General features: G+C 37.9%; 1 protein-coding gene and 1 pseudogene across 1 annotated transcript; both read right to left on the bottom strand.

Moving 5' to 3' along the window:
- Positions 1 to 4,956: 4,956 nt before the first annotated feature.
- Positions 4,957 to 5,493, bottom strand: LOC148548353 (uncharacterized). Its single transcript, XM_088495604.1, has one exon. It carries the CDS (start codon positions 5,491 to 5,493, stop codon positions 4,957 to 4,959), a length of 537 nt encoding a protein of 178 aa, XP_088351730.1.
- Positions 5,494 to 10,320: 4,827 nt separating this feature from the next.
- On the bottom strand, positions 10,321 to 11,574 carry LOC148548354 (uncharacterized; annotated as a pseudogene).
- Between the last annotated feature and the right edge of the window lie 934 nt (positions 11,575 to 12,508).

A 12,508-nucleotide genomic window follows, 5' to 3' on the forward strand; every position in this document is an offset into this window, starting at 1 on the left:
CATCCTTATTCACAGTCATTGAGGTCTTATCCGCACCAAATAATCAATATTAAGGTGATCAGTCTTAATATCTCAAGTTAGGCACGAACATTCCCAAAATGAGCACTCATAGACATTCATGCCAAATGTATCTTGAAGATACCCTAACAGCATGGGACACACAAGCAGAGTATGCAATGAAGCATAGTCAGTCCACTCCCCAGGCTCTATTGGGAACAAACTGCTCTGATACCAAATTGTAACGACCCAAATTTCAATATGTCTAGATCATACCAGAAACTGAGCACTACTAATTTGTCTTCCTAATTATTATTTATTATTTATCATATGAGCCTGATTCGTTGTTAAAAACGTAGTTAATTTGCGGGGTTTTTTTTTTTAAACATTTGGATTAATAGATGGAATCATTCATAATCAATTTACAACTGATAACAGATAAAACAGTTATAAATAACCACACATAAATACATCACAAGCAGTCAACAACATTCAGTGATCCAACTTTTATTTAAGTATAGACTTTTAGTTAGAAGACCCCTAGGTATAGCTAGATAATAACTATATACATATATATACATACAACATCCTAGGCCCTGACCTGTTCAAGAAGTCCCTAAGCTGGCGCCCAGGCTAGCCTAGACTCTATACTCACCTAGTCCCTCTAAACTACTAAAGCGAGGGAAAGTATCTTCTAAGTCTTCAAAAATCAAGTCAGGTGGAACATCAGCAAAAGGTAGAACATCATCTACTACTCCTTTGCACGATCAGACATTGCCATATAACGTGTCTCTGGTACCTTATCAAGTAGCCACACAACAGGAGTCTCGTACACAGAATTTAAGTTAAAGTTCAAGAACAAACGGGGTGTAGACATTGGCTAGTCTCACAGTATATACATATAAACAGGGAACGATATTCACCCTAAACTCAGAAGACTATCTAGAGCAGAATCCTCTTTGCATAACCATCATTAACGACCTACTGTAAGGTACTCTTACTTCCATCTGAAGGGGGAAGGGAGAGAGAAGGGGTAAGAACTGGGGAGTTCTTAGTAGGGTCTGGGTTATTAGTTAAGTTCATTAATTCCGTATTGTTTAGCAGATAAATAGCAGAATATCGAGAAATAGTAGATAGAAGAAACAGATAAATAGAGAAAATAGGAAGAAAAACACAAACAAAAGAATACAAGAAAACAAAACACAGACACAGAGAATAGAAGGAAAACAAAGAAAGCATACATTCAAACAACAATCATAACACAGGAAATGCACAACCAAGTATGATGCATGTCTGTCATATGCAGGCCATGAGCTCACGTGTCGGTTTACACCCTGCAGCCCGACATTTCCTAGGAACTAGTCCTAGATATGGCTTATTTTCTGTAGGTGAACTTTGGCCTACAGAAATAGCACTCCCGTAAGTGAACTTCGGCTTACAGGAATAGTCTAAACACAACACAACAATTTTCTGTAGGTGAACTTCGGCCTACAGAAATAACACCTCTGTAAGTGAACTTTGGCTTACAGAAATGGTTTAATCACAACAACTTTCTGTAGGTGAACTTCGGCCTACAGAAATAGCACCTCTGTAAGTGAACTTCGGCTTACAGAAATAGCGCCCCTGTAAGTGAACTTCGGCTTACAGGTATCACAACTCTCTGTAGGTGAACTTCGGCCTACAGGAGCAACACCCTGAGATAAACAATTGATATTCACTGTAGGTGAACTTCGGCCTACAGGAATAACAACTCACTGTAGGTGAACTTGGGCCTACAGGACCTCTAGGGCCAACAGAAAAGCAGCAGATGAATATACAAATATCTCTGGAGTTGCCTTAACGCAACAAATGACCTTTCAACAGGCCCTCTGCTTGTTCTCTATTCTCTTTATCATATTACTCTTTTCACTTTGTCTTTTTACTCTGCTCTGATTACTCTGTTCTCTGTATCTCTTTACTTTTTTCTGATTACTCTTTCCTCTGTATCTATATTACTCTTTTTCTCTTTATCTCTTTACTTTACTCTGGTTGCCCTGTTCTCTGTGTTTTTCTACTCTGCTCTGATTTTTCTGCTTAACGTATGTATTTAAAGCTTATGTAAATTTCGGTATGAATAGTTAGCCTGTCCCAAGTATAGGTTCATTAAGTCTATACTGAAACAGTTTAACTTTTCATATAATACCTAACCCTAGTCGTAACTCCAGGACTAACTATGTTGCCCTAGTTTGTTCACTAGTCTCTGTCTGTTTTTCTGTCATTAAAACTTTACAGAATTTTCTTTGGTTTTTATCTTTTCTTTAACTTTTTAACTTTTCTTTATCTTTGACTCACTATCATGTTATTACCACTCCCTTAGTGTTTTATGAAGGTAATTATGAGATTCTGCACTTAAAGTTGTCTTTCTAAAGCTTTTACAGAAAACTGCCTTTTTCGTATTATTTTATTATTTTTATTAAAATATTATTTTTAATTAAATATTATTATTTAATATTTTATTATTATTTATTATTTTATTAATATATTTTCGAAAATTACCTTAACTTTACCTTTAACCTTTAAAATTTACTTTTTACCACCTGTAACTTTTAATATTTCTACTTTTACCACTCTAACTTTCAGAAATTACCATATAACCCCTTAAACACCAAAAATTTTACTTCCTTGCCCTTTCTAAGATCTAAAAGGTGTTCTTCAATGTTCTTCACCACACTCAAAGTGTTCTTCATGTTCTTCGTATATTCTTCAAATTCTTTCTCTGTTTTTACCCGTTTTTCAGTCTTTTCAGCAACCGATTTTTACCAAAATTCAAAATAAATTCCCAGACACTAAAACCCCATATTTTCTACATGATTTTAACACAAATTGAACCCCAATTTAGGGCCTAGGTTTTCGTTTACCAGCTGCTCCAAGAACACACATTCATAGCTTGAATTTCATCAAATTTCATCAAATTTTCACCAAAATTTCAACAAGAATTACTCATACAAACAATCAATTTCAAGCAGAGCCAAACCATATCATAATCACAAAACTCAAACACAATCAATAAAGATTAAATTAGTCAATCCCTACCTGGTTTTGCTGCTCCTAATTCGGTTAAACTTTCAGGTGGTCCTTAAGCACTTTTTCCTCCTAAATCACATCAAGAACAACTTTAAATCCAAAAACTCTCAACTGACCAAATCTCACTCAGTATGTTAGGAAGAGATATCTCACCTTAGACTTGCTGGAAATTCACGTTTCTTGGACCTCAAGTCAAGTTAAGCATGATTCCTAAGGAAGAATATCAAGAAAACACATGTTTTGCATGGTTTTCCTTGAAAACCAAATTGAAATGGGAGGGAGTCCGCCATCCCACCTTATTTCCAGCCTTGATAAGTCACATGGTTATGTAGAGGAAGAAGAGAGGATCATTTTGGTGAAATCGGAGTTTTGATTTGAGTTTTAGTTCAGAAGAAATCAAGCTTTGAAGATTAAGTGTTCATGAAAGTTTCTCTCTTTTCTCTCTTGTTATTTTCGGCCAAAATGATGAAATGAGACAGCCTTGGAGGTCTTGGGGGTGTAAGGTGAGTTGTGATTGGTTGGCTTGGAGGTAGGTTAAAATAATATTAAAATATCTCAGGTGTACAACTACTAAAACTAGATGTATCGGAACACTTGTAAAAACATCTCTAAAAATTGTTTTCTGAGCTACTAGCATAAATGACACTATTAACATGTTTATTATAAGAATAGAAAATGTATAATGTGGCCTTAGCATTGCTAAATTTATCAGAGAGTGCTGGTGCTAAGCTGCACCAGTAAACCGTAAATCCGGTTAAACCGATTTTCTGTTTTTAATAAAAATAGACCAGGTAACCTTATAATATCATTCAAGCATGTTCTAATACTAATATAATGATAATATTATACTATTATCTCTCTCCTCTCATGAATCGAGTCTGTTTCGTCAAACAAAGACTATTTACGAAAATCATAATCAAAACTGCCAACCGATACGGTTCAAAAACTAGGTTCTTCGTGACCGCGTTATCGAGCTTGCCTTGGAAAAGGTTCTAGCTTAAGGATGACATAATGATAATGAGGATTAAGATACTTTTTGATATAACAGAGGTGTTCCCTTTAATGATCTTCCGGAGAAATCCGTACTTTCAGAAAAGATCTCATGTACTCGAAAATCAGGGTTATTACATTTAGTCTTGCTAAGTCAAACTTTAAAGAATACTTCAAAAGAAAATGAACCTAATTAATCAAAGTTCAACTTCTATTAAAATCGACTAAAACTCTTTTAAAGGTACGTCTTTAATCAAACTTCAAAACATAGGTTCTTTCTTATTTAAATCAATCTTAAAACATCCACTTTCCGTAGACAGATTAAACTCAAAGAACATCTATTTCTTAATAAATCAAGAACCAAGTAATAGAACCTCTCAAATTTATTCCTTTTCTAAATCACATTCTTAAAACAAAATCTTAAATTTCATAAAAATTTTGGCAGTATCTCCCCTAAAACTTGGGCTTTGCCACCCTTTTCGGGTCCCAACTAAAACCATGTTTTCCAAACCAAGTTTAAAAATCAATCTAAGCTTTAAAACTTTTTCAACACAAACGACGATAATCTGTACTATGAAGATAAGTAGAGATTTGATCATCGGCTTCATAATTACCTCAACCCTGTTGTTGTGATCCATCCGCCTCATGTGTTCCTCGGTGTGGACAATCTCTAACCAAATGTCCCGGTGAGCCACACTTGTAACATAGTTTCTTACCCAACTGGCATAGCCTATTTGGGTGGTAGTTTACACACTCCTGACATTTCATATCAGAGGAGTAAGCTCTTGACCGTTTCCCCTCACCATATCTCTTGAAGTTATGTCCCCTTGGCCCAAGGTAATCGTCGTGTTCTCTACTAGTGTCTCCTCCACGAGTGTCCTTTGACGAGGCTACCGTCTTCGTGCATTACTCAACCACTCTTGCCTTGTTCACCAGAACGGAGAAAATTCGAATCTCCATAGGAGCCACAGCAGTCATGATATCGCCCTTCAAGCCACCTTGATACCTGAAACACTTCCAACTTTTATAGGTCTCCAGGGCACCCTGACATACCCTAGAAAACCTACAGAGTTCCTCAAACTTGCTTGTATAGTCTGTCAAAAATAGAGAACCTTGCTTTAGTTGCATCAGTTCCATCTCCTTTGCTTCCCTTGCCGACTCAGGAAAGTACTTCTTGTAGAAGGCCGTCTGGAATACATCCCAAGGAACATCAATGTTCTGAAGTTGGAGCAAGCGGCATTCCGCCTGCCACCAATGTTGGGCCTCTTCTAGAAGGTGATAAGCAGCAAACTCCACGTATTGGTTGTTCAGGACATGTTGTACTTGCAGTGCACGCTCCATAGCTTGGAACCAGTTATCCGCTTCCGTGGGATTTGTTGAACCTCGGAAACTCAGAGGATGAACCTTGAGAAAGGTCGCCAAGGTCATCGGAGCACCCCCCATGTTATCTCCATTCCCCTAAGCATCATTGTTGGCGTTTCCCTCACCATCTCCGTTTCCATTTCCCGCCGGTTGGCCTAACCTTTGCACAGCTTGCAGAGTCGCAGTAGCATTCGCCTCCATGGTATTTGCAAGATTCGCCATTGCCGCCATAAACTCGGCATGGTTATCGGCCGGTTGCTCGTTTCTACTCTCTCTTCGTGAACGTGTATGACCTCATCCGCGAGTAGCCATTAAGGTTCCTGTCTACACCAACCAATTGATATCAAGATGATCAGTCTTAATACCAAAAGCCTAGTGCTTCCATTATCCCAAACAGGCACTCACAAACAAACATGCTATACAATATCAAGTAGATAACCTAATAGCATAAAAGAAAAAGACACACAGAGTATGCAACGAAGCACAATCGGTCCATCCCTCAGGCTCACGAGGATGAACCGCTCTGATACCACTAAATGTAACACCCCAATTACCCTAAGCCTTACCTCTAGCCGTAAAGCAAAGGTTAATCAGAGATTACGACAATTCTAAGGCTTATACATATTTATATAGAAAGAAATAATATATTCTAGAAGCCTGATGAAGGATTTAGCTCCAAAAACAGGATTTGAAAAGTGCATAACGTACTAGCGAAGCTACTAACTGAAAACACAAGGTACAGATAAGATGTATCAAAATATAATAGTATAATATCAAAAGAATCTAGCCCCGACTCGCGGAGTTTAAGTCGGCTAGCCATATACAGACAACAAGAAGACTGTAGTTCAAAAGGGCTTATACAAGTTTTATTCTCTCAAATAAAAGCCTCTAGGCAGACCAAAAAATGCAAAAGTGAGAGTAAAAGATAAAATAACCAAGAAGACAACAAAATAGAATAAGATCCTCCACTCTGCTACCATCACCCAACTCACTGCGGTGGGTGGCGTCCTGCATGTGAAAAACAACAACAACGTATGGAATGAGAACCGGAAGTTCTCAGTATGGTAACAGTGCCCAATAATGTAAGATGTAAGACTCCGGGACGCCAAAGGCAATCCTAGAACTTCACACCACATACGGATATTCAAGCTTAGAATAAAATAAAACAAAATAAATATATAAAGAACTTAAACTATAAACCGGATTAACTAAACTTAGGGAAATTCTAACTAATACTAATCACACCACTGTATCCCACAGCCCTCGCCAACCTAACCTCCATGCCCCATCGCCACTGCCTACCTGACCTCCTCAGCACCAGACAATCACAATAAATGCAATCAAGTAAAACACAGATAATATTCATATACAACAAGTAGTTCAAGAAGCAGATAGGCATGTTATACAATTAAGCAACCTCAAGTAAACATAGCAAGCAAGCATATAGAAAATGCATATGATGAATGTCTGTCCTATTGGCTGTGATATCATATGTCGGTTATTGTGCCAAACCCGACAGTAAATCCGGTCGACAACTCCCGGATTAGTCTCTCTATTATACATAAGGAGGAAAATTCCGAGGGAGAGTGCCCTACCACCTTCTCCTTTCAGAGGGAAATATTCCGAGGGAGCGTGCCCTACCACCTTCCTCTGGTTGTCACATGATTCCATGAGTTAGTGCTCTACTACCTTGCAATCAGAGAGAAGTTGCATTTTCAGGAGGAATAATTTCCGAGGGATGAGTGCCCTAGCACCTTCTTCTTTCAGAGGGAAATATTCCGAGGGAGAGTGCCCCACCACCTTCCTCTAGTTAAGAGAAATATGAGTGAGAAGCCCAGCTTCAACTCTCACATCGGAACGTAGGCGGGATACTGTCACAGCCCCTACGACGGAGAACAATACAAATTGTAATCACATATTCAATCTCAGAGGCCACTCCTCTTAACACTTCCACTCATACTCCTCACAACCATCTGATGAGACACAGAAGTTGGTGAATTAAAAAATTATTAAAATAGTTACGTTGCAAGTATAGTTCTTAACTCACTGAAAATTTGCCTATCAATTTAGAAATATGTCACAGAGAGTTTAAATTAAAAATTACTGGGAGTTAGAGTCCCAGGTCGTCTCCCAATGAGTTGCAGAAAAGTGTGCTATTTTATTAATCAGATGTTCCAAAAGGTTGAGTTAAGTATATGGAAAATTAAATTGAGAAAATTTAAATAATATGAATAAAAGCCTTGACTGGGAGTTGATTAGTTGGAATCTCTATTATTGATGGGGTGATTTCAAGATTAATTTATAATTAATGGTTATTCTGTTTAGTTATCCTTTACTAGGTAAAGGAAAGTCAAACAAGTTGGAATGCTAGATCTATTCACGAGTTGCAACCCACTTAGTTCAAAGGGATTGGTGTTAGTGACTAGATAGCAATCCAACAGTTAACCCAATTACAAATTCTCTTTCAATCCTTCCAACTCAAGAGTTCCTTTCAATTAACTCCCCATCAAGTGAAGAAACTACTCGCTCATTGTAAATAATAAATCCATAACATATGAAAGAGAATTAAAAGAAGACATGATTATTGGAATGGAAAATAAATTAAAATGGAAGAAATAATCCTTGTATTAAATAATCATGAAAGTATTCAAATGACAAAATTGAACAAAGCAAAGAACATGGAAGAATAAAACCAAGTTAAGAGAACGAACTAGAATGACGAAGTCTTGATAAGGAAATAACTCTTCTCAATGTTCCAATGCTAAGACCAATTAAAAATTAAAATTCTAAAACATAGAGAGAATAACCTAAAGGAGTAAAACTAGATCTAAAACTGAAAACTATATAGAATGAATGTTGTGTTTTGTTTCTGCATATTCTCTGGCTCTAGTCTGCTGTTTTGGGCCGAAAACTGGGTCGAAATAAGGTCCAAAATCGCCCCCAGCGAATTCTACAGATTATGCAGATCGCACATGTCACGCGATCGCGTCATCCATGCGGATGCGTCATTCGCGCTTTTCCTTGCCACGTCGTCCACGCTACCGCGTCGCTTGAGCTTTTCCAATCCGCGCAACCGCGTGAGCCATGCGGCCGCGTCACTGCGATTTGCTTTCCTTCGCACGGTCGCGTGAGCCATGCGACCGTGTCACTTCTCGCTTGTTATCTCCTCAAATTCTTGTGTTCCTTCCATTTTTTGGTAGCTTCATTTCCAATCTCCAACTCATTCATGCCTTATAAAGTCTGAAACACTCAACACACAGATCACAGCATCGAATGGAATAAAGGAGAATTAAAAATACACAATTAAAGTCTCTAGGAAGCAGTTTTCAAACATGTAATAAATTCAGGAAGGAATTATAATTTCATGCTAATTTAATGAATAAGTGGGTAAGGATCATGATAAAACCACACAATTAAACACAATATAAACCATAAAATAGTGGTTTATCAACCTCCCCACATTTAAACATTAGCATATCCTCATTCTTAATTGAAGGAGACAAGTAAATAAGTATGAACATGTAGAAACTCATGAAATGCAATGCAATCCTATATATATAAATAAATTCAACTATATATATAAGTAAATGCAACTATATGATTCTTGCCCACTTGATCAAAAGTAAATAAGCTCTTCAAAACAATTACAAATCAAATTCCACTAATTCTATCATTATACAATAAAACAGATAAAAGTGCAAGAAGATAGCTCATGAAAGCCGGGGACATGAAAATTCAAGCATTGAACCCTCACTGATAATGTGTGTACGCTCTAATCTCTAGTGTATAGGGTAATCACTCTATCCTTCTCTAATCATGCTTTCTAACTTTTGTTTTTCTCCTAACCAATCAACAACAGTTAATATACCAATGCAAACATTATGAGGTCTTTTCAAGGTTGTAATGGGACCAAGGTACAAGTAGGGGTATACATATGGTTAAGTGAGCTGATAAATTGAATCTTTAATTAACCCAAGCTTCAACCCAACCTATATCTTTTTAATGTAATCTTAAAGTTCATACCTAGCTACCCAGAATTCCCTTTTTCAATCCATACTCATGTATCAACTTTGTATTTGATTCTATCATATGTGCATTGATCTTTGAGTTCTGAATTTAACATTGGGGTAATTTTGTCCCCTTATTTTTTTTTTTAAATTGAAAGAAATATAGCTTATCAATGCACATAGATTTTTAATTCTTATAGTTTCACATGAGTAGGTATCCAAATTCCCATTAAATTCTCATGACACATTCCCTTAACAACTTTTGTTCCCACGATTTCCCATACTTAACTAGCACACACAATTCTATCTTAAGCTAACCAAAGATTCAATTTGGGATATACAATTATTTTTCAGCTTAAGGTAGTAATGTGGTAAAATATAGAACAAATGGGATTTAAAGGCTCAAGTGGTTAACAAAGGTAATTGAAAAGGGTAGGCTTAATTTGGATAAGTGAGTTTAAACAAATAATGGCCTCAATCATGTGCAAGCATGAAAATATAATAAATATTGGACATATAAGATAAAACAAAATATAGATTACAATCATAGAGAAGTAAACACACAAGAATGAAATAATTATGGTTAAATAATGTAACCATACATAAAGGCTCAAATCTTTCACAGGTTGTGTGTTCTTTAGCTCAAATGTCATGTTCCAAATACAACTCAAGCAAATTTATCATAAATTTTGAAAAATTAGTGAAATTTTGTTCCAAAGATAGAGTCTTAAAAGAAACTTATTATCTTTTCAATCAAGTAGAACATGCATGCAACTATCCTAACCTATGCAATTTATTCTATTCTATAAAAGAAAGAAAATCTAACTAAAATATCCTAATTATTGGTGCTAGAGAAGAGAAATTACCTCCGGAAGTCAGGTACTGACCGACCTCCCCACACTTAAGGCTTTGCACCATCCTCGGTGCCGTCTGTCAGGAACAGGGGTGGGCTGGTAGTAGTATCTCCACAATCGGGACCATCATGGCTCCCTGTGCTAGTAAAAGAAGTGGATTCCGGGGTGTCTGAGTCTTTGCAATCTCCTTTAAGTAGCTCCCTGAGGTGTTTGAATCTTTGGTTGTTACGGCGCTCTCTCAACTTAGCTTTGTGTTCTTGCCGATCCAACCTCTTGATTATCTGCTGGAGCAATTCATAAGTTGTAGGTGCTTGTGGTATTGAAGAAGCATTATCTTCAACTGGAGTAGTAGGAAGGCTTGTAGTGGCTGCTGGGAGTCTGAGGTATTTTCCGTTAGGGACATACTGATCATCCCGTGGAAGCACGGCTTTGGTGTCCCCAGCTCTGTAGGAGACTCTGGCGGCTGAGACAAGATCTGAGACCAAGGCGGGAAAAGGTAAATTGCCCGCAATTTGTACGTGTCCCATAGCATTCTGGATATGTCGTGAGAGATTCAGAGGTTGGTCTGTAAGGATGCACCATAGTAGAATAGCCATGTCCGCAGTGAAGGAGGACTCATGAGTGCTCGGAAAGACGTAATGGGACATGATCTATGCCCATACGCGAGCCTCCAAGGTAAGTGTTGAAGCCAAGATTCCTTTAGGGCGGGTACGGTGGTATCCGCAGATCCAACGGCTGCCAGGTAATGTGATAACTCCGAGAACGGAGTCCCAGTCAAATTGGTACCTCTGGCGCTTAAGTGCGACTTCTTGGAAGGCGTCCATTCCTTCTGGAATAGGGGGAAGACTCAGAGCTTGCTGAATGGCCGTTTCTGTAATGGGGACTTGCTTCTGCCGGACATAAACAGACTGCAGGGTTGGCATGTAGAAGTTAGAATAGAACTCAACTACCCAAGAAAGATTGACCTGCCTTGGCTGTCTCCGTAGGAAACCCCATTGTCTTCGTTCAATTTGCAGCTCAACAAAGGTAGCAATATTGGATGGAAGGATAAGAAGGTATTCATTGTTATAGTTCCTTTCTGCCAGTATAGGGAACATCTGCTCACAGTAGCGATTGGGAAATCGCGCAGTTTCCTTTGCTGGAAAGGCTTTGTCTTTGTCATCAACCTTTATTATCCTCTTAACTCTTTTTGTTGAGGGCTTGACTGCGGTTGAAGATGGCTCTGCCACTGATGCTCTTTTAGTGCCTCTTCTTGCTGGGGGCTTAGGAGTTGCTTTCTCCTTTCCTTTCTTGGTGGCCATCCTAAAAAGAGAGGAGAAAGTAAATTAAATTCAAATAGATATATAGCAAGGAAGAGAACAGAAGAATGGTGATGGATGCACATTAGGATGTAGTTGACATTAACACATGCTCTCGAGTACATGTGAAAAGCCAACAATGAAAAATAGTCAGTACATCGAAAGATAAGTGGATGCAAGGTGTTTATTGGCATGCCGGAAAAGGGCATGAGTAGCATAGACCAAGCATCAGTTGTAACAAGCCAAAATGTTTGTATTGACAATTAAATTCAATTAAAACAATAGTAAAGAGAATTTGTGAAAAGCAAGCATTGAATAGTAGAGTAAAGTAATGTAGAAAAGTGCATAATGCTATATGGGCTTTTTCACAAACACATGGCATGCATGGTAAATAAGATATAGAAAGTATGAAGGTGAACATGCAAGCAATCCCTTAAAAATAATAATTGTCAAACAAATTGCAACAATCCACAAGCACATAATGAGGGATAATAACTCAAATAAATTTCTAACACCATGTAAAAAGGAAAAGAAGAAGAAGGAAAATATGAATAATGAAAATAAAAAGAAAAGAAAAAGAAAATAACATATAAAATAATAATAATGATAGAAAAGAGAAGAAGGAAGAAGAAAATAGAACCTTGGTAATGGAGGTGAGAGAGAGAGAGAGAGAGAGAGTGATAGGTGAGATAGAAGGAAGAAGGGAGAAGGAAGAAATAAGGAAGGAAAAGAAAAATTAGGATTTGGAGGAGAGAAAGATAAGATATGTGGCAATTTTAGGTTGAGCTGTGCGGCGCATGCGACGCGGCCGCGTGGGGCACGCGTTCGCGTGGATGCACTTCAAGTATGGTGACGCGATCGTGTCGGTCACACGGTCGCGTGACCCATTTTATGCTTCTGGCGCGAGTGCAGCCTCGCACCAGCACAACTCTCTGTT

The sequence above is a fragment of the Arachis ipaensis genome, chromosome B8 (genome assembly GCF_059453495.1).
Source record: "Arachis ipaensis isolate K30076 ecotype BB chromosome B8, ASM5945349v1, whole genome shotgun sequence".
In the NCBI taxonomy this organism is placed as follows: domain Eukaryota; kingdom Viridiplantae; phylum Streptophyta; class Magnoliopsida; order Fabales; family Fabaceae; genus Arachis; species Arachis ipaensis.

Excerpts from the sequence above, each read along its gene's own strand:
- LOC148548353 (XM_088495604.1), bottom strand. The coding sequence starts at position 5,493 with ATGGGGGGTGCTCCGATGACCTTGGCGACCTTTCTCAAGGTTCATCCT.